Here is a 21,677-nt window from a genome sequence, read left to right on the forward strand (position 1 = left end):
GGAGAGCAGCAGGCTGTGCTGGCTTTTCTTGTTACTCAGCAGTTAATTGATCAATTAAAGCAGTTGATTCCACAGTACCACACATCACGTGGTTCTTGGGTCTGAATTGGTAGCTAATTTTAGGATGAAATGCCAGGAAACCCTCCAGGACCAGGGTTGGGCACCCCTGCTTAAGGTCATGTATGCTAAACAGTCAATCGTCTGGAGTTGCCCTACCCCAGCATGCATTGTTCTCACATTATCCACTGTGATTTATTCTAAATCACATAGGAATTTAAAGGAACTGAGCACACCTTTGTAAATGCTCAAGTGCATGTGAAACTGTACTCTTAGCCTTAACCTGAACAGAATTAAGAACAGAAATATGACATGCAGGGGAAGACAAAAAAAAAAGTCCAGTAGGCGGGCACGTGCACACACACACACACACACACACACACACACACACACACACACACACACACACACACACACACAATTTCAATTTCTAATGTACCCTCAACATTGTCACATCACAGTGGGACTACACTCCACTGTGAATATTGTGACTCCAGATCACAATACACAGTCACACTCTTTTCCCATGATGCTTTGCCCTTCCCGGCTGGGGGAAGTGCTGCTCCAGCGCTGCACATGCTCGCTCGCCACACCGGTTACCATCTCGCGCTGGGACAGGAAGGGCCAGCGTCTGTTTCCTGTCCTCAAATCTGCACTTCCTGTGTTTGTTCAGACACCAGTCCTGGCTCTGCCAGATGGGTCAACAGCCTCAACACGCTGCCAAAAACAAAATGTTAAAGCCCACCTCTCGAGGCTAGGCTGCAGGACAGGTGAAACCGGGGGGGGGGGGGGGGAGTGGCTTGTGGATGACACACCACTAAAGGGGAGGGGCTGTGACAGGCAAGTGCTGAGACAGAAAAGGGGAGGGGCTCTGGGCTCTTGCTGGCTTTGGGTGAAGTGGGAGCTGCCAGGCAATGTGAGGTCACAGCTTGGGACCGGACCAGGATAGTTAAGTGAGGACTGTGTGTGTCTGTGTGTCTGTGTGTGTGTGTGTGTGTGTGTGTGTGTGTGTGGAGGCGTTTGGACCAAGACAGCGAAATGAGAACAGTGTGTGTGCAGCAGCACCAGCAGGAATAAAAGCATCTTTGTGACTGGAGCAGTTTGTCTCAGTGTGAAAACTTGCTGGGTACGGTAGAGCCGCCACCACCGCCAACAACAGCAACAACAACAAATCAGGGTTCTCAGGTGGAAGAAGGCCATCTTGGTCACCTTGTTAACGTGTCATTTAAAACTTAGATCAGAGTCTAAAATTACACCCAGGCCTGCTACTTTTATAGTTATTTAATCTGGGGAGCCACATGTCCTGTCCTGTTAAAAAGCGCAGCCCTTTTGGCTTTGAGGCCAGCTAAAAGTATCTCCCTTTCATTTAACTTAAAAATTGCTGCCTATCCACTGATTAATTGCAGACAGACAGGCATTCAGGGAACATAACGCATTCAGATTATTTGCCTCAACTGCAATGTATAGTTGTATGTCATCAGCATAGCTGTGGAAATTAACATTCTGTTCTCTGATGACATGACCTAAGGGAAGCATATACACTCACTGAGCACTTTATTAGGAACATTTTAACTTTATTACACCTACTTATTCATGCGATTGGTCAATTGTGTGGCAGCAGTGCAATGCATACAATCATGTAGATATGGGTCAGGAGCTTCAGTTAATGTTGACATCAACCATCAAAATTCCATAGGTTCTTCCACAAGTTAAAGCATTACATCCATAACTTGTAAAGTACACATGAAGTGCTGTTCTAAACAAAAAATACAGTTAACGTAAGTGCAAAATTATTATTATTATATCAAAGTGACTTTGACTGTGGAATAATTGTTGGTGGCACAGGAAATACCAAATGAAGTGCTCACTGAATGTATATAATGTTAAAATAAGCACAACTGGGTCCGCCTTAAGTACAAAGGCAAGATATTCAAAAGATGAAAATGTACCAAAATCTCAGTCAACTGATGGGAGAAAATAGCAGCTATCCACCCCCACCCCCCCCCCCTTAATGTGGGGTTAAGGGCCTTGATCAAGGGACCATCAACTGCAGTGAACTTATTGTGGCTTGAAACACCAGCATTGGAGTGGCGTTTCAGTGCTCTTGAATTCCCCCTCAGGTAAGGTCGAGCATACAGGTGAACACTGGCCCGAAACTCGGCTCACCTGCCTTCAATCCTTCACTCATTAACAGCACCATTTCCACCAACCTTCAAGAGTCCTTCACAGATTCCCAGTGCTTCACAGACCGTGGCGCTCCCCAGTCACCATACCTGCTGCGTTCTGTAGCCAGACACTCATTTAGCTGATGCTCTTATCCAAAGCGACTTACAGTTGATAAGACTAAGCAGGGGACAACCCCCACTGGAGCAATTGACTGTGCGCAGTGAAATTAATAAATGTTTCAGGTGCCAGTCAGTCTGTATTTTCAGTCTATCTTTCATTAATTAATTGATCAGGTCACAATCTTGAGCTCCTTTTGTATGTTATACAACTATTGTATGGGATACTTGAAGGTTGAAAGAAACCGCAATAACTGCTGCAATAACAAGCATGAGTTTATACAGTTTTGAACACGTGCGTGATATTTTGTAACCGTTTTACTGGCCATGGAATGATTTCATTATAAAAATAGTGCAATCACAGACAAAAGGTTGGGAAACACTGCCCTGTACCTAATCATTCTGTAAAAACTACACCCTATTCCATTTCCTACTCCCTGCAGACTAAACCATTCCATAATCACTACTCCCCATACACCAGGGATCATTGACTCTGGCCCTCAAATCCAAATCCAGCCCTGGTTTTCTTTTCTCCCAGGTAATTAGTGCTACTGATTGGCCAGGCTATCTTCACACCTGACTCCCAGTTAAAGGGAGGATAGAAAATTAGCAGTTCCCAGCCCTCAAGGACCATGAGGTACTGATCCCTGGCACTACACAGTCAAGCATTTTCTAATCCTTAGATCCCAAACCCCAACACTTCCCCAAATAGTCAATTGGCTTGGTCTGAATCATTGCTCCACACACGCCTACACTGCACCATACACCATATATGCTACTGTCAATGAAAAGCATTCACAAAGTCAAATGTAGAAGCCTCAAGTTTAATAAACACATTATACCCACTGCAAGTTATTAAAAAAGAGAAATGCAAAAAAATATTTACAGCGATTTACAATCATTTTTTACAGCGATCATCGGACGCAGTCCAGCTCACTGGTGAGAGGTACTTGCCAGGACATGACCCGTGTCTGCGTCTTCAGCTGAGGTCCCCATGAGCCTGTAGCTCATCAACGTGTGTGTGTGTGTGTGTGCGTGCCTTTCAGTGAGCATACAGTACGTCCCTGCAGTGTGGAGTGAAGGCTAAACACGTCATAACGACAGGAGGTTTGGACCAGACCTGGACCGGGCTGGACTAATGTGAGTGCTGTTTGTAGAGGGGGACGGGCACGGTGGGAAGAACCTGGTTCTGAAAGACGAAGGTTTGGACGCGGTGAAAGACCCAGAGGAAGATGAGGAGCACGCTGACATATTGAATCCAGGCGAACTTCACCATCTCCCAGAATCCGGGCTGGTAGGTGAGCTCAAAGTCAAGGGCAAATGAAAACAGAATAACAAGAAGGGTTCACTGCAAGATGCAAACCACTGTTAAGCCGCAAGAACAGATTGCAATAAAAAAAAGAGAAATGAGAGGAGTATTAACCTCTAACAAAATGACAGAAAGAGGAACCGGTCATCATCCACAGCACCTCCCCTCATCTGTGAAACATGCTGGAGGTAGTGTCATGGCTTGGGCTTGCACAGCTGCCACTGGAGTTCGTTGACGTTACTGCTGACTGCAGCAGCAGGATGAATTCTGAAGTGTTCAGAAACATCTCATCCGCTCAGATCCAACCAAATGACTCAAAACCCATCGGACACCGCTTCACCTTGCTGCAAGACAATGAGCCCAAACATACTGCTAAAGTAACCAATTAGTATTTCTGGGCCCAAAAACAGTGGAATGTTCTTGGCTAGCCAAGTCAATCACCTGACCTGAATACAATTGACCGTGTGTTCACTTCCTGAAGACAGGACTGAAGGCAAAAAGTCCCCAAAAAAAGGAACAGAAGAGGGCTGCAGTACAGGCCTGGCAGAGCATCAGCAGGGAAGTTACCCAGCGCCTGGTGATGTCTATGGGTCATACACTTCAGGCAGTCATCAAACGCAAATGATTTACAACCAAGTACCAAATGCTAATTTGTCCAACTACTTATGGTCCCCTAAAATTAAGGGGGGGGGGGGGGGGTCTATGTATAAAAAGCCTGAAAGTCGCACATGGATCTCCTGATATGGATGCAAATACCGTGAAATTCAAGATGACACATTTGTGTTACTGTCCAAGTACTTGCATTTTATATTAAACAAAAACATTCACATTCAAATACTATACTAAAGAAATGTATATTAAACAAAGGAATTGAATAGTACAGGTCTGAAAATCATTCAAAAATCATCATGAATGAGCGCTGAGAGGTGAGGCTGGGTGAGCGTGGCACAGCAGCTCCCAGGCTGCTTTTTGGACTGCAGGTTAGTTAATAATTATGAATTACTGTAATTAATGATAAATTCCTTGTTTTATTTATTTAACCCTTTGTAGTCAATGGAGATGTTATCAAGTTGACAAGCGGAATAATGTCCAATATAATCAGTGTATTTCAGTCTAATCTACTGAAGGCTTCATTTGAAATACACACGTATGTACATATACTTACAAACACATACATACATACATACATGCATGCGTGCATGCAGTGGGGTCTAAAAGTCCGAGACCACATAGTTATTTTTCATGTAAACAGAAAGTTTTAGGATTTGAAAAAAAAGTTATGTCAAAGCTATGCAAGAACTACTTGAAAACCAAATAAGAGCAATGAGTGCTGTATAATTCACCTGGCCTCAACCCCATTTAACATTTATAGGGACACTAAAAGCCTATAAAGATTCAACTTTTCACTCAAATTGCTATGCTGATAATATAATTTGTAATGAATGTTTTTGTTATTAAATTAGAAAAGAATGCAAAATGGAAACATTTTCACGAGTGGTCTCAGACTTTTGGACCCCACTGTACATGCTTGCACACACACACACACACACACACACACACACACACACACACAGCTGTAAAGGATATCTTATGATCTCCACAGGGTAGCGGATCACAGCGTTGATCTGGAACGGGGCCTGTGCTGCCCGGCCAACAGTCCACACTGGGCCCGAAGTCGCCAGAACCGTAGTTACTGGCAACGTAGAAAAGAGAGAGAGGAGAGAGAGAGTTAACACGGATAACACTGCGATAACAAAGCCCTGAAATGCGTCCCTTCGGTCAACTGGTCTTGGTCACTGAAGGAAATCCAAACACGTCAGCTCCAGGATGGTGGCTTCCTTCTAGCTCACAGAATTCAACCAAACGCAATTATAGAGAAATAAAGAAATAAACAAAACCCCCAATTGGTATTTGAAACCTTAAATGCTCAGCAAAAGCTGCCCTATTTATTAGGAGAACACAAAAAAATGCATCAGACTTGCAGCAAATTACATTAACAATTTTGTGTTTTCACCCATCGTTGTTGTGTAAGGACCTTTGTTGAAAATGCCATTTAGTGAAACACAACTGGATGATTTTAAGGGCTTTTAATGGCATAATTTCCTTTGCATGACATGACCACAAAACAACTCCTCAGGAGTAGTGCAAAAAGCAAAAACATGGCAAACCCTTCTGTGTGAAATTTCTGCTCTTCTGGCACAGCCTTTAAAAACTCAAGAGAACATTCTGCCTATTCATCCAGATGTGTTTCAGTGGAGGGCGCAGCTGTCTAGAGCAGGGGACAGGGCTGCACCCAAGAACCAGGACTAAGTGGAAATTTGTAGTCAACACACATTACAGCCATTGGTCTCTAGTTTTAATGGGACTTTACCTTATTCTCTAAGGGAGACCAAGACTAATACAACAAAGCACAATCCCTCCCACCCACAATTGTGACTCTTCTAGTAAAATCCTGTAAAACAGTTTTAACTAAAAAAAATAATAAATAAATAAAAAATAATACAAACATTTCATCAAATTCACTGCACAGACCTCCACGAGCCCCCAGATTTACAACCTCTGAGTCCTCCATGGTGGACAGTTGCATCAGTTTTTCTGGATCCCTTCCCAGTAAACAACTGTATGGCGGAGGGAGGAGGGGGAAAACATCAACTCGAGTGCCAACCTGAATCCCTCTCCTCAGCATTCTGTGCCCCTGGGGTCCGTCTACGTGGGCCGAATGAGCTAACCAGCTGCTAATCCAAAGCAGGACGTCAACCATCAAGCCGAAAAAACGGATCTGCAGAACAATCTCCACACAGTTTGTGTTTTCATTTTTTGGCACAATTACACGCTTCATTCAGAAATGAATGCATTCTTTAGCCTGTGATGGGTATCAAACTGCCAAAAGTACTGGATACAGACCACACAAAGGTATTCCTGCTTCGTGAGACTCGCATAGTTAAAGCATAATAGCAATAATTAAGCAATAGCATAATGTTAAAATGATACCGATTATGGCATTAAATAATACTACCTACTACCTGCATACTACCTAATACTACTACCAACCCCGGTCCTGGACAGCCGCAGGGTGTGCTGGCTTTCGTCGTTACCCAGCACTTAATTGATCGATAAAGGCGGTAGATTACACGGTTAGCTCACCGCTCAGTTTCTGGGTCTGAATCAGTTGTCGATTTTAAGGCAAAAACAAAAACCAGGACCAGGGCTTCTGACCCCTGGCCTAGACAGTAAGATTTCTGCCTTATCTTGTAACATGGTGAGCTCATTTGTCATTCCTGCTCTCAGTGCAGCGGCTAACATCAGATGCTTGGCTGGACAATCAATAAATACATTTTTTTAAGAAAAGGTTAGTAAACGACTCCAAGGCTCTATTTTAAGGACAGAAAAATGCCACAATGTGCCAACGCAGTTGATTATTGCCAGAATATTGGAGCAGTGCAGGAAACTAACGCAGGAAACTAGAAACTAACCACGACAGGAACTAACGCAGGAAACGCCTTGTTTCATCCAGTGCTGCATTCGTTTAAAAGCGTGTAATGGCAAATGCTCACAATGCAGCAATCTGCCATGATGCACTTTCAGCATGACTGAATACGTCCATTAAAACACTTCATAGGCGGATGCAGGAGATGAAAATGAGCAAATGAATGCAGTTTTAAATAGGGATGCACCAATGTGGTTTTTTTAAGGCTGATATGATCTCCAATTTTTTCCCTATGCATATCAGCTGATACCAATTATTTAAAGAATTTGAGTACAAATTCAGACAGAAGAGCTTAAGCTTTTCAGAGATGCTGATACAGAAAATCAAGTGATATCATGAATATAAGAGGAAATGTAATCGCAACACTATGAATTTCCTGGTTCAAAAAAAGCAATCAAATTTGTGTGTCTGAATAATATATGTTAAAAAAGGGGGCCTCCATCTTAGTGTCCCTGCCATGAGGCGTACAAGAATACAATTGGCCAATCAGGAGGCAGAGAGAAAGACAGGACAGAGCATTGGATGTTTCTGATTGGATTGCGCTCATCTCCCTAATGGGTAATTGTTTTGCCTACATCAGTGACACTCGACTGAGCCTTGGTGTTTACATCCTGTCGTCAGTTATACAAACGGCAAACACAGCAGAAGTCGTGCAGATACCAGGCGAGGAGATTAGGGAGAAGTGGTGATGGTGCCTGGCGTCTATCAGGGCAAAAACGATGCCTCCCCCAGTCTCGAGCCCACCTCGACACAAACGCTGACCTTCAGCAGGGTCTCTACCAATAAGGAAAAACAGCTGAACACAGTTCAGGCACACTGGCACAGTGCAGAGGAATGGGCCATTGAAATACAGTAGTGTGCAGAAATATGGGCACCCCTGGTCAAAAAGCCTTTTACAATTCCTATCTAAGTGAACAGAAGCGAACCTGACCTCTAAATTGCATAACGTCAAACACGACACATTTCTTCAAATGTAAACGCAAGATTACTTTTTATTTACATTTTTTACAGTTAAAAAAAAAACGGAAAGGGCCCTGTTTAATTTAGAGTTTGCTTTCGATCACATTGTAACAGACATTTAAACCAGGGACACACATTATATTGCCTTCGCTCTGTACTCAAACACATCTATGCCTACATCCTGGTGGAGTGTTCTTGTTTTGTTTAACAGTTACAAAGGGATTTTGGTACACCATTCCAACGACTCTTCAGTCATCCACTAAACTTGTCTGTCTTGGGTTACGAGGTTGTTTGCCATGACTGAGCTGATCAGTGCGTTCTTGCTTCTTAACAATGACACCTAATTTTTTGGCTATGCCTCGGATTTATTTATGATGATTTTCAGCCTATTGATGACCTGCTTTACTGGCATTGACACTTGGTTCTGATGTTAAGACAAAAACAATAGACTCAAAATGCAGATGGCACTCCTAGAATCAACTCAAAAAACCTCAAATTAAAGCTAAAAGTATACACTTTAACTGAATGGTTTAATTTCAGATTCAATGCGCTGGACTACAGAGCCAAAACAACAAACAACGTGTCACTATACGTAAGGACTGCACTGCAGCAATGCATGAAATTTCAAAAGCAATAGGTCTCTCTTTGCACGTTTCTCCACTCTTAAAAAAACACAGTCACCACCCCTACAAGAAAATTCAATAGCACATATGCCTATGAAAGTGTCATTACCAGCATGCCTCTTTGAAATGTAGTGCCATTGGGTAAACCAATTCTGCGTTTAAATGGCATGCTTGTGTTCAGCAACCCTATTTTTCAGACCCCTCTTGGTGTCACCAATGTGGAAACAATGTATCGAGATAATAATATGCATGCAAGGTAAATATTGCGTATGTTGTGTAGCAACCGATACAATGTCTGTTTTGATATACCGCTCGTCTGAAGGAAAATAAATTGTTTATTTTGTATCATGTTTGTACAGTGATAACATTAAGTCTGCTCTGCATACATTTCCACGTGCCTATGGGTCTCTTAAGCAACCCTTTTCTGGCTGGAATGTTGGTATGCACCGACCTGTCTCTGACAGTAGGGGCCCATCTGTAAGAGAACATTGGGGAGGATCTGAAAAAAGAGGGCTCCATTTTGAGATGACCCAGACTGCATGATATATCTTTTCAACATGGTCGCTATAAAGTGTGACAAAATGCAGACCAGAGGTTGCCTTTCTTGCTCTACAGCTTTTTCTTAAGGCGTTCCTGTGCCCAATTTTGGGCATTGTAAATAATACTCTTACTGTAAGATCCATCATGGAAATTCAATTCTCATGGATTTACTGTTTGTCAAACATCCTGGTCATAAGTCCGTGTTAATCGTTGCGTTATAGAAATGACTTTCTTTTGAAGGATTGGCTTTTTGAGCAAGCGGATGAGCACAGGAGCCAGTTTGAGTCATGTGTTTGAGTATGTTTGTTTATTCTTTGGATTTTGGGAGTCTGAATACATGAACGTGAAATGTTGTTTTTTTTTGGGGGGGGGGGGGGGGGGGGATTTTGTGCATTGCATGACTATTAAAATAGAGAAACATAAAACTATGAAATATTAGAATAAGAAAGTTCATTAGAATGAACTTTTAGTCTTGACTACTTTCAAAGGAGATGACAGTAACTATATCCCAATTTATTTAGAAAACACACAGACCGTAGTCTTTTAATGATGCGTCTTTTCACCCACAACACTTAAAGAATAGTATTCCCCAACAACAAAGAACGATTTGGACCTAGGATGTTGACTTTGTGAGTTGTGTTCAAAGATAGCAGTGCCAGCAATGGGTCTTTTAACAAAGGGCATATATAATAATAAGCTATATAATATGAAGCAGTATTGAAGCGGTGGCAACAATTATGCACTAAAAATAACAGGCTAAGACGCAGCGGACTTGCAGTTGCAGTTTTCCGGCGGTTGCACACCGGGGACCGGGGTTCGATTCTCGGTCCTGCCAAAAGCCAAGTTTGGCCGGCTCACGTGGGGCAGCAATAATTGGCTCGCTGCTCCAGAGGGAGGGACTTGGCAGGGTTAGTAGATCGCCGCACAATAAGCACCTCGGGCGCCTCGGAATCACGGCAACGGGCATGAGACGAGACGGCTTGAAGAAGGCGTGTCGCTCTCCTTCGGGCCGCCGAGGGACGGGGTATGGGCGGTGCATCTAATACTAGCTCTAATTGAATCAGACGAGGTACAATTGGCTACCAAATTGGGAGAAAAAGGGAAAAATCTGAAAAGAAAAATATATATATACTTTATATGAAATAAAATACACCCTGTAATATAACTTTTTTCATGTTTTTTCATGTTTTCTCTCAATTTAGTAGCCAATTGTACCGTCCGCAGTGCTGTTGTATGTGCCGATTTCATGAACGCAGGACCGGGGATTGAACCCCAATCCTCAGTGTGCTACTGCAACAAACCGATGCCTGCATCAAGGCCCGTTTGCCTGCATCAAGGTGCTTTTGCCATGCACCACCAAATCATTTTTATTTATTTATTTTTTGTTACATTACATTACATGGCATTAAGCAGACGCTCTTATCCAGAGCGACGTACAATGAAGTGCCTTTCATGAAGTTGTCGCCTTTTATGAAAATCTCCCTTTCATGAAAATCGCCCAGGCCGTCATTCGAATCCAGGATCTTCTTGCCATGAGGCGACAGTGCTTTCCACTGTGCCACTGTGCCGGCAGTTTGGAATGAGTGAGGAACAGGGGAGAGGGGGAATGTGTGGGGCAAATTCTGGGGACGACATTTGGTCTCTGGAGGGCAATAGGCCATGTCCAGAGAGGAAGATAGTCTAGTGGGGGGGGAGTTAGAACAGAATTTCACCTTAACTTTAGTGCTGCCGCGCTCTCCACCTCAACCAGCCTCTCACCTGAACATCACCAGCCCTTTGATCCGGGCGCCCGTGTGCCAAGCCAAACCATGTATTGTATTTTTATTGTGTTTGTTGTGTGTCCTTTGTACATTTATGGAGGAGAGTGCCAGTTTTGCCGGTGTTTTATCGCGTAATCTAATATTTATTGTGTGCAGATTGTTGACGTCCTAATTACACCGTGTGTGCCTAGGGTGATTATGTAATCTAATAATCTAATATTACAAAATCACACTGGGCGACATTGACTCATGGGGTAAGAGCAGTTGTCTGGCAGTCGGAGGGTAGCCAGTTCAAAGCATCAATTGAACAGCACTTTGGATAAAGGTGCCATATAAAATGCAAATCATTTACCATTTAATATTCCTTGTGTGCGGGATTTTAACTTGTTCACAAAATCCAGTTGCAAATTAATTTATTGCAGTAGATCTAGGTTTGTTACAGTATTTTAGATGTTCCCTTAAGAAGTTGCTAGGGAATGAGAGTGCACTACACATATAGACACATAGTGTAGAACGGATCAACACATCCACGATAGTTTGGGGACCGTAGAAACCCAAAACCTGTGTTTATCATTGTATTGTAACACGGAAGCTCAGGGAGATTGTAGTTTGAGTGGAGTACAGAGCCGTCTAATGAACTCATGGGCACTCGACAAAAAAAAAATTAAAACACTCAAACAACAAAGACATTTTCCAGTGGTATAATTCAACTGGCCGCAAAAGAAGACCATAAAAGAAAATGTAAGTAACTAATATATGCCATAGCTTAATGATTTAAATACGCGAGAACAAAATGAGACTACTGAAACTAGCATACGCAAAATTGACACTCTGATGAAATGCAGAAACTGTATCTCCAATCGACGGTTTTGCGTTTGAAAAACAGAGTTGGTTTAGGAACAATGAATCTGCAGATTACTGATCTGCGAGCTAAACCGCGCTATAGCCAAAATTACGTGACACAGGAAAAGTGTTGCAGAAGCACAGGCTTTCCACTTGCGACTATACAACGAGCACTGACTGATCCAACTCAGCCTGGTGCACAGAGCGATAGCGATGACCAGATCCTGTGTGCTGTAGCCAGCGGGACCCCCTGTCCAGGACAGTCGTTTCATCTTTGCCATCTTTACTTGGGAGTCTGTCATTTTTGAGCACTTGGGTTTTCTGCTCAATTCTACAAGGGTATGCCCACCATCTTGATTACCCACAATCCAACTGCTAATAGACTTAATCTAATTAATCTAGTTAATCTGAGATCTCCAAGCCTCGCTGAGCAACTGGGCCATATCTGAGAATATGCAGAATCATGTAGAATCATGCAGAGTCGAATGGGATACCATTCTGCCAGAACTCCCCCCAAATCCCTCATAGCCTATCAAGACTAATGGTCTAAATTCCTTTTAAAAAGACACAAACATTCCAGCACTTAGCTAGCCATAGGCTGAGGCCCAGTGAGTGGCCATCTGACACAAATCTATACAAGGAGCTCCGTTCCACTGATACAGTGCATATATAACATAGGCTTAACATTGGTGTACAAACTGCCAACATTAAGTTATGTTAAGGAAATATGTTAAGATATTTATTATTTATTTTTTTCCCAAAAGAAAATGTATACCAATATACAGTACAGCAGAGATAAGCTGAAACAGACACAGGGAACAAGGAAGAGAGTTAATCTGAAACACTTCTAAATCAATTATACGAGGCTCTGCCTATGTCCAATAGCAGTATCTTTGCTGTGGCAACACAGCGACTACATTTGCACTGAAACAACTGAACTGAAAGGATTTGGAGGAGGTTATATAAACCCTCTCTCCTTGCTCCTATAGCCGTCTGTTACTGTATCTCAGTGTGTGTGTGCATGTGTAAGTGTGTCTGCGTCTACACATGTGTCCGCTCCATGTGTGTGTGGGGGGAGGGGTTGCTGTATTCTGTGTAGGTGGAGTCAGAGATTCAATCCAAAAGCATATAGAATTCCCCTCGAATTACAAATTTCCAAGTTTGGTTTCTAGAACATTCTGTTCAGTCCCACCCTCTCAGTTCAGTTCAGCAACCAATACATTTAGCACAACATTTCTGTTGCACTTGTACATATTGTACATATTGGCAGATGAAGGAAAAGGAAAATAATTTTCCAATTTCACACAAACACACTATCCCGCGTCTTCAACGTAAGCGCGTCTTAAACACCGTCTCCCCCCCGCTCTGCGTGTCTCAGGCTCCGCGTCACTACACCTCTGAGACCGAGTGAAACGGCTGCTCTCTGAAGCGCGTGCTCTCTGGTCCCTGCGCTGCGTCGGCTGTTTGGCAGGCGGTGAGCTCCGTGCGGGGCTGCCCTGCTCCCCGGGGTGTAATCTACTCCCCGGCAGGCTCGTAACTCTCACCTGAGGTGAGGAACGTGACTCAGCCTTGACCTCTCCGAGCGGGCCGTCGCCCGTGCCTGCGGAGACGCTCCGGCCCCCGTCAGACCGTCATTTATCACAGGGCATTCTCCTGCTCTTTTCAGCCATTTCCATTTCCCCAGAGGTGCCGCCCTTCTGTCTGCCTGCGTTTTATTTTGGCTTGCTCTACTTTTCCGTGGCCTCCCATCTGATCCAAAAACTGTTCTACACGACAGTCACATTAGCTGTGTTACTATATACGTTACTATAAAAATGTAATAATGTTACTATATACGTAATGGCACCTAAAGCACTACGGAAGAAAGGTCTTGTGCACAAACATGTCACTCAAACCGTGAGGTGCTGGTAGTAGCAACAGTATCTATGATACAGAAAAGGGGCTATAACACTAACTCCATAACATTAAAAACCACACACTCACAACATAGGACTAACCTTAGATGCAAAAAGTTATTCTTAGATTATAAAAAGAAGAATGAACAATGCACATTTCAAAGTATTTCAAAGCACTGTTTGTATTGATTTAAAAGCGTAATACGCAGAGATAGGGCGGCCTGTAGCGTAGCGGTTAAGGGACATGACTGGAACCCGCAAGGTCGGTGGTTCGATCCCCGGTGTAGCCACATTAAGATCCGCACAGCCGTTGGGCCCATGAGCAAGGCCCTTAACCTTGTACCCCTCCAGGGGAGGATTGTCTCCTGCTTAGTCTAATCAACTGTACGTCGCTCTGGATAAGAGCGTCTGCCAAATGCCATTAATGTAATGAAATGTTCTTGGAAATGGCACCATCAGCATGCTATAAACTCTGTACTGAAACTGCACTTGGCAAGTTGTGAATGACCTAATACTATCATCAGACTGCCCACTTTCTATCTGTACTAGTGCTGTCAGCCACCCCACTGGCCCGGCCTGCTCACTGACATGTTAACTCACCCTCTGCCTGCGCTAAAATATACAGTTGACGGACCGACACCCTGCACCAAAACCTTTCTCGAGCTGCTCAATAATTTAAGCTCATTGGTTGAAACTTGGTTCTAATTGCCACAGCCAATGGCGTGGGCGGATTTCAAGGTCACGTTCACGTTTGCAGGGGAGGGATAAACAGTGTTGTGGTTTGAGGGTGCTTGTTGCTGCAATTCTTCTCTTAACCGTTAGAAGTCAGAAATTACCTATTGTATCTTTAAGAGCACAGCCCTGAACACCAAGAAGTCAACACCCCCCATGGTTCTTGTAAACAAAGGCTTTAGCATTTTGAGATGTGAAGCACAACAAAGTCAGCCATTTTTAAGTGGAACCCAAGTTAATGCATTTCTCCAGTGGAGGCTGTTGAGCCGTTTAATGTTCAATATGTAAATATGTGATAATCAAACAAATATGTGATTAGAGTGTTCTTATATGAATTTCTCTTTTTTTTTTTTTTTCAACAAGCCTACTCTTCAAAGGGTTAAACACACATGTGGTCAATTCCATAAGGGCAAATCACCCTGGGTGTTCAAAGCTACAGACCCAAACCCACATGCTCCTAGACACCTCAGTGAGATTAAACATGATGCCGTCTCTACACTTACAGGAACTGAAGCCAAGGGCGTCGCCAGTTGGAGCGTAAGCAGGGATATTCGGCTTTGGCAAAAAAATCTGAGGGAAATTGCCACACGAGACGGGGTTTGTGCGGAGGAACCAGGAGGCTTCCAATGCTCCCTTTCTTCTAATGACGGCGGATTCTCATTTCATTTATTTTGATCTTTCTTGCGCTGTCTCTGACTGATTTTTGCTGTCTGAATACTGAATGTTGTTCTCAGGCAGTCGTGACCTACACTGTGGTGACCAGACTTAAGTGCTCCACTTTCACAAACAGCACAGAGTTCTAATTAACACATCACAGGCCTCTATAAAGCCCTCAATGCTAGGCGTCTGTTACCATGACAACAGCCCACAGTTGAAATGTCTGTTTTTCCACTCTCTCTAGACATGAGGTGAGAGTATATTCCTGTTTACAAAAAAAAACCAGACTTTGTATTTCGGAGCAGAAGTTGACAACCCCCAGAATTAAAGACAATGACTTAGTTGGATATTGTAAGATCAGAAACGTCTCTCCGGTCCTGTCATTTTTGTGATTGGTATAGAAATATAAAGCTGATATTATCTTTAGTGCACTGCCAATGTTCCATGGCTCTGGCACTAATAAATGCTATTAAAGCTTGTGTAATTTAACTAACGTAATGTATAAACAAATAATTTTTTCCTCCTCATTTCCTGAAAAGTTCCGTTGCAGGTGGCTTTTTATGGCACCAACTAGAAAGAAAATATGGTGGGGTCATGGTTTTGCAGAGGGGTATTTTCGGGCTGAATCGAGCGTCTCTTACGGTTTCTCTCCTGGTAGGACTCCATGATGTTGACCAGGTCGTAGGAGCTGGCAAAGGGGCTGTTCCCATCAATGACTGACACCTAGGAGGAAGAGTTTCAGGGTCACTTGACTAACACACCTGCTGGAGACAGACAAACATATTTTTTAACTTTTGTTTTGTTTTTTTGCCAAATGCCAAAGTTTCTGCCTGGCCCTGAGTTAGATACTAAATGTTATTATTACATGATGAAAAGAAGAATGACCAATGCGCAAAGTATTTTGAAGTACTGTTTGTATTGATGAAAAAGCGTAATACGAAGAGATGTTCTCGGAAATGGCACCATCAGTGTGCTATAAACTGTGCTAAAAAAATGTGACACCAACAATGGTCATAGGACTGAAACTGAAAGTTGTGAATGACCAAATACTATAATCAGACTGCCAACTAGTGCTGTCACCCATATGTCCACTGCTCCTGCCTGCCACCCTACCCCACATGCCCACAGAATTCTTCTTACACTCTTACTTACTGGACACACCAAGAGGAGGCTGACAGATAGGGTGGCAGAACACAATGCAGAACAGTTCAAGAACAATGACTGCGAGGACCGCTGTATTTGTGAGCACCGCTGTGCCTGGTGCTCACATTGTAGGTAGTGTCCATGCCGCGGTGGGCGAGCGGGGTTCTCTGCTGCAGCCGCAGGTCCCCGTTTATGTAGAGCTGAGCGCCGGGAACAGAGGAGGACTGCTGCACGTACAGCAGGGTCTGCATCAGCACTGTGGACATCCTCTACAGAGAGAGAGAGAGGGTGGGGGGAGAGAGGGGGGGGGGAGAGAGCAAGAGAGGGAGGGAGTACAGTTTGCGTGTGGTGCTGTACAATTTTTATTTACCATGTTGAGTCAAAAAGATAATGTATACAGTGAGTAGAGTGTGCAGTTGGAATATAATGAATGAATACGTGTAAGGTATGTGTCAAGTGTGTAATGCGTATTAAAAAAAATTGAATGTGTGTAAAGTGAATTTATGTGGCGTGTGCAGTCGGTACATGGTATGAGTGCGCTTAATGTATTTGTAGAGTTCAGGGGGAGGTACTTACGAATAACTGGTAGGAAAACGTGAGCAAGAGCTGCACGCTGTAAACTTGCTCATCGGGTGTCAGCGGAAGCTCCAGACGAAGTTTCAGACGGTCAAACTTCCCGTCCAGATTCCGGTCCTCCTCGCGCACCTGCAGCACACCGACAGCTCATTTGCTCACACACAAACTTTGCTTAAAAAAATGGGGACCAGCTACGCATGACCGAAAACTCACCGAAACGACTGGAATTCGCAAATTACTGCCCTGTAAGATGTTGAAGTTTGGGAAGGTGCTCCAAGCCACATAATCTCCGCCGGTGCTAGTCGCAGCGATCAGCAGAATCTGGTACCGGAACCGGACAGTCGGCTGCTCCTCGTACGTGCTCCGCTTCAGCCAGAAACCTGCGAGCACAACACTGTGAGACAGCCTGCTGCTGTTGCTGCCCAATTGCTATGAAGACTTTGGATAATAAATGCGAATCGGTATCCAATTTGTAGTTGCCATAATAAGCGCAACACGAGCAGCCCCCGCGGCCCCCGAAATTAGTCTTCTACATACCTATACCACACTGTGGGTCATCTTTAAAAACAGTAGCAGTAGTTAAGTTAACATCTCAGTGGTACTTAGCGAGCTAAGTTTCCACGATAGACAACATGGGTCGCTTGCAGAGTTAGTTAGCTAGGTAGCAAACTTAGCCGGGTAAGATAACTCGACAAGTACAAATAAAGTGGCAGAATCATTTTCAGTTTTGCCAGTGCATCATGATACTACCGTTACCTTGGCTCCTGTATGCTACAAGCAAAGGCGGGATGTAGGTGAGACACAGCACAATGACGATAAACAGTGTGGCTTTCGTGCAGATACTGGTTTTATATCTGAGCAGCGCAGGGTGAGCATAGACTTCATAAACAGCCATGGGAAATACAGCGAAACAGTGGTACTGTGTCCTTTGTTATACTTCGACGTCTTGGATGTAGTAAGAAGAAGGTTAATCCTCTTAAAAAACGGGAAAGCCCCTATCGCCGCGCACAACACTGCTAGGTCGCGCGATTTTCAGACACTTCCTGCTATCTGGCGTCCCTACGTTTCCATAGAGCCCCGTCATAGTAACCATTGCTGAACGGTAACTGGTCAATCTTCAGCAAATTATTTTATGGAAAATAAACACAATTACCCGTTATTACTGCCACCTACTGCACGGGAGGTCGTATGACAATAATACTACTGTCCTGACAAATCCATATCCAGCTCAGACTACAGCATGTGATTAGAATACAGATCTTGGATTACCCATTGGCGTGACATTTCAATACGATCTCCACTGATGCAACTGCCGTCTTCAGTGTATTAAAAACTTTGCTATAAAAATGTGGGACATGACTTAAAAGCACAGCCCTGGACACCAAGGACAGTAACGCCCCCCCTCAAAAGGCATACATTGGAGCCACAAAAAAGCAATCCCCATAGGCAGTGATCCATTGTTCTTGTAAACAAAGGCTTTAGCCTTTTTAAATGTGAAATACAACAAAGTGAACCATTTTTAAGTGGGACCCAAAGGAAGATCCCGAATCGACCGTTCTCTGCGTACTGAGTTAATGCATTTCTCCAGTGGAGGTTTAACCCTTTAAGGTGTAAAATATGTGATAATCAAACAAACGTGATTAGAATGTTGAAATGTGTGATAAGAACTTTCTTATCTGAACATTCTAATCCTGATGTTGGAATCGCTAACTGATAATTGAAAGCAGTGTACAATGACTGAGAATTTAAAAATAAAATAAAAAGACATTTCTAACAAGCCTACTCTTAAGAACCTGTGTGGTCAATTCCGTAAGGGCAAATCACCCTGGGTGTTCAAAGCTGCAGACCCATAGTCACATGCTGCTAGACACCTCAGTGAGATTAAATATCATGCCGTCTCTACATTTACAGGAAATGAAGCCTGAGACGCCTGAGAATCCTCAGTGCACAACACTGCCAGGTCACGCTATTTTCACACACATCCTGCTATCTGGCGTCCCTATGTTTCCATAGAGCCCTGCCATTGTAACCGTTGCTGACCAGTAACTGGTCAGTCTTCAGCAAATTATTTTATGGAAAATTACGACAATTACCCGTTATTATGGCCACCTACTGCACGGGAGGTCGTCTGACAATAATACTGCTGTCCTGGACCATACCCAGCTCAGACTGCATCTTTGATACAGATGAGACTTAAAAAATCCCTGCAGGGTATCTGCGCATCCGTACCGAACTAGGAGTAGCACCATTTATAAAACACTTCTTGCTTAGTCAGTACAGGAAACAGATATCACCAGACATCCCACTTACCCCACTTAATGTATCTGCTAATCATTCACTCACACACTAATGTTCACCATGTGCTGCATCTTTATTTGGTTTGTGAGGTTTTTCAGCAACTGTGTTTATTAATTTGCACTTCCATAACTATATTGGTAATTCTGACCTTCAAAGCTTCTGACAGTGACATGTGATGCTCTCTGCTGAAGGTGAGGGTGGTAGCGGGGATGCCATCGAATACATCAAAATGTAATTTCATACAAAATACCCCAAATTTAAATGTATCAAAATAAATAGCTAAATACCGCAACCATAACATGTAACCAAATAAAATAGAGTATTTTGTATTTTGAAAATACAATAAAATACATTTCCTTGTGAGCATTAGATTAAGTTAGATCAGGTGGTTAAAAACCCTCCGCTCCATAAGCAGTGCCAGCCAAAAGTATGGTAACAGTTAAAAATAACATTTAGTTATTTGTATATAGGTAACATTTAGTTATTTTTCCTATATACTTACACCATTTGTATTTGAGATCAATTGGTAATAAGCTTTAATTGCGTTGATTCCCCCCATTTTCCACTCTGCAAAAGCAAATTCACAGATGAGTGACAGGTGTTAAGTGTTGCTCAGATGTTTCCTTTTGCATGGACTGTTTGCACATAAAAAAGCAGTGAGTGAGTGTCTAGTCTTGGATTTAGCCTTTGTATACATCTGTGGAGACTGAATTGGGAGTCAGCAGACATACACCATAATGAAAGAAACCCCTGGTGGACCCTAGAAATTAAACACTGTACAGGTCAGCCAAGGAAGACAACTGCAATTCATTAGAAGAGCTGTGAAGAATAAACCTAAAAGAACAGTCAGTGACATCACCAGAATACCTTGGTGGGAATATCATAAGCCACCATACACAAAGGTCTTCAACAGCAGAGCAAAGGTTACACTGGCAGGTGCAAACCTCCCATCAGCACCAAGAAACAAAAGATAAGATAAGCTCTTATCAGATAAGAATTCTCCAAAAAATTCAAAGAAGCCAGAAGGTCTGGAACAGTTTTATGAGGTAAGCTAGCTAACGTTACCAGTTAGGTATCTTCTCTCTAAGGTAAAATTGAGTATTGGGGGGTTAAAAAGACAGCTAATGGGTTGTTTGAGCGTTTAAAAATGTTGAAACAGTGCGGCGCAATGGCATGTAATGACAGCCATAGGAGAGGGCTTGTAATAGGACATGAGTTCCAGGATGAGCCCTGTTAAAGTCTAGCCCAGCACAGTGGAAAGGGCCCACATTAGGCAACGCTAGGCACTCAATCAGCCAAAGGAGTCACGGATACAGAATTAAACAGAGAAAACCTTAATAGGGGAGTCACTGTAATCACTGTGGTGAACTGTCATCCGGCCGGTCAGACAGACAGCCATGGCCAGCTCTGGCACAGTCAGGATTTGATTCTATGCCAAGGGGTCTGCACCAAGGATCTTTGGCTTAGTTGGACACAGCACCTGGAAGGGCCAGTCAGAACATTCTCCATATGTTTGTAAGGGGCAGCCTGTAGCGTAGTGGTTAAGGTAAATGACTGGGAGACACAAGGTCGGTGGTTCTAATCCCAGTGTAGCCACAATACCATCCGCACAGCTGTTGGGCCCTTGAGCAAGGCCCTTAACCCTGCATTGCTCCAGGGAAGGATTGTCTCCTGCTCAGTCTAATCAACTGTACGTTGCTCTGGATAAGAGCATCTGCCAAATGCCAATAATGTAATGTAATGATTGTTTGGACACACCTGATAATTTATAACATTCTGAACACTAATTATTCATCAAGGATCCCACACCTGCGAATCTAAAGAAAGAACCCTGCATTGCTAAAGACAAAATATGTATCATTATGCTGGACTGACGGCTGTTAGTTACCAAGGTGATAACAAAACATATGAAACGCCACCACAATTTAAACTGCCTTCGCTGTCTTGGTGCAAAAAACATCCAGTGAGCAGCAGTTCTGAACACCTTGGTAGGTCAGAGGAGACAGTAACTCAAATAACCCTATGTTATGTTGTGTGTTCAGAGATGCTCTGAACACACAACTTTAACCTTGAAGTGGATGATCTCCAGCAGCAGAAGGCCAATACATCCAAAAATAAGTCTAATAAATTCTTAATAAAGTGGTCACAGAGTGTTTGAATGTATCAGCTACAGTGTGAAATATACAGTTTAGGTTATACAACAAATTACAACCAGAGAAAGCCATCTATGATCTATGTTTGCATACACGCACATTCAAGTTGGGGGTGGGGACCCATACTTGCAGACATGTAAACATATGAACTCCAGTCAAGGATTGTACTACTAGATATTCAAAATATACACTTCGAAAAAGTCAACCGTATAACACATAAGGATATAATTTGAAATTATTTGACGTTGACTTGATTAAACATTTATCCAAATATGTCAAAAGAAAGAACGAGACCGTATGCCTTTGCTTTCTTATTCATATCGGCCTCCCCCATCTGTAGTTAAAATGGTATGATCGAGGCG

General features: G+C 43.2%; 1 protein-coding gene across 1 annotated transcript; it reads right to left on the reverse strand.

Moving 5' to 3' along the window:
• Window positions 1-3,144: 3,144 nt before the first annotated feature.
• Window positions 3,145-17,944, reverse strand: tmem231 (transmembrane protein 231). The gene is made up of 7 exons (XM_061222113.1): window positions 17,621-17,944; window positions 17,078-17,244; window positions 16,865-16,993; window positions 16,414-16,557; window positions 15,787-15,868; window positions 5,236-5,341; window positions 3,145-3,637 (listed from the first exon to the last, which is right to left on the reverse strand). The coding sequence occupies exons 1-7, from the start codon at window positions 17,757-17,759 to the stop codon at window positions 3,475-3,477; spliced, it is 930 nt and encodes a 309-aa protein (XP_061078097.1). The 5' UTR covers window positions 17,760-17,944; the 3' UTR covers window positions 3,145-3,474.
• Window positions 17,945-21,677: the final 3,733 nt, after the last annotated feature.

Source organism: Conger conger, chromosome 15 (assembly GCF_963514075.1).
Source record: "Conger conger chromosome 15, fConCon1.1, whole genome shotgun sequence".
Lineage (NCBI taxonomy): Eukaryota > Metazoa > Chordata > Actinopteri > Anguilliformes > Congridae > Conger > Conger conger.

Coding starts and splice junctions, on each gene's coding strand:
- tmem231 (XM_061222113.1), bottom strand. CDS start 17,759: ATGGCTGTTTATGAAGTCTATGCTCACCCTGCGCTGCTCAGATATAAA. Junction 15,869..16,413: donor GCATGGACACTACCTACAAT/GTGAGCACCAGG, acceptor TCTTCCTCCTAG/GTGTCAGTCATTGATGGGAA. Junction 3,638..5,235: donor TACCCTGTGGAGATCATAAG/ATATCCTTTACA, acceptor CTTTGAGCTCAC/CTACCAGCCCGGATTCTGGG.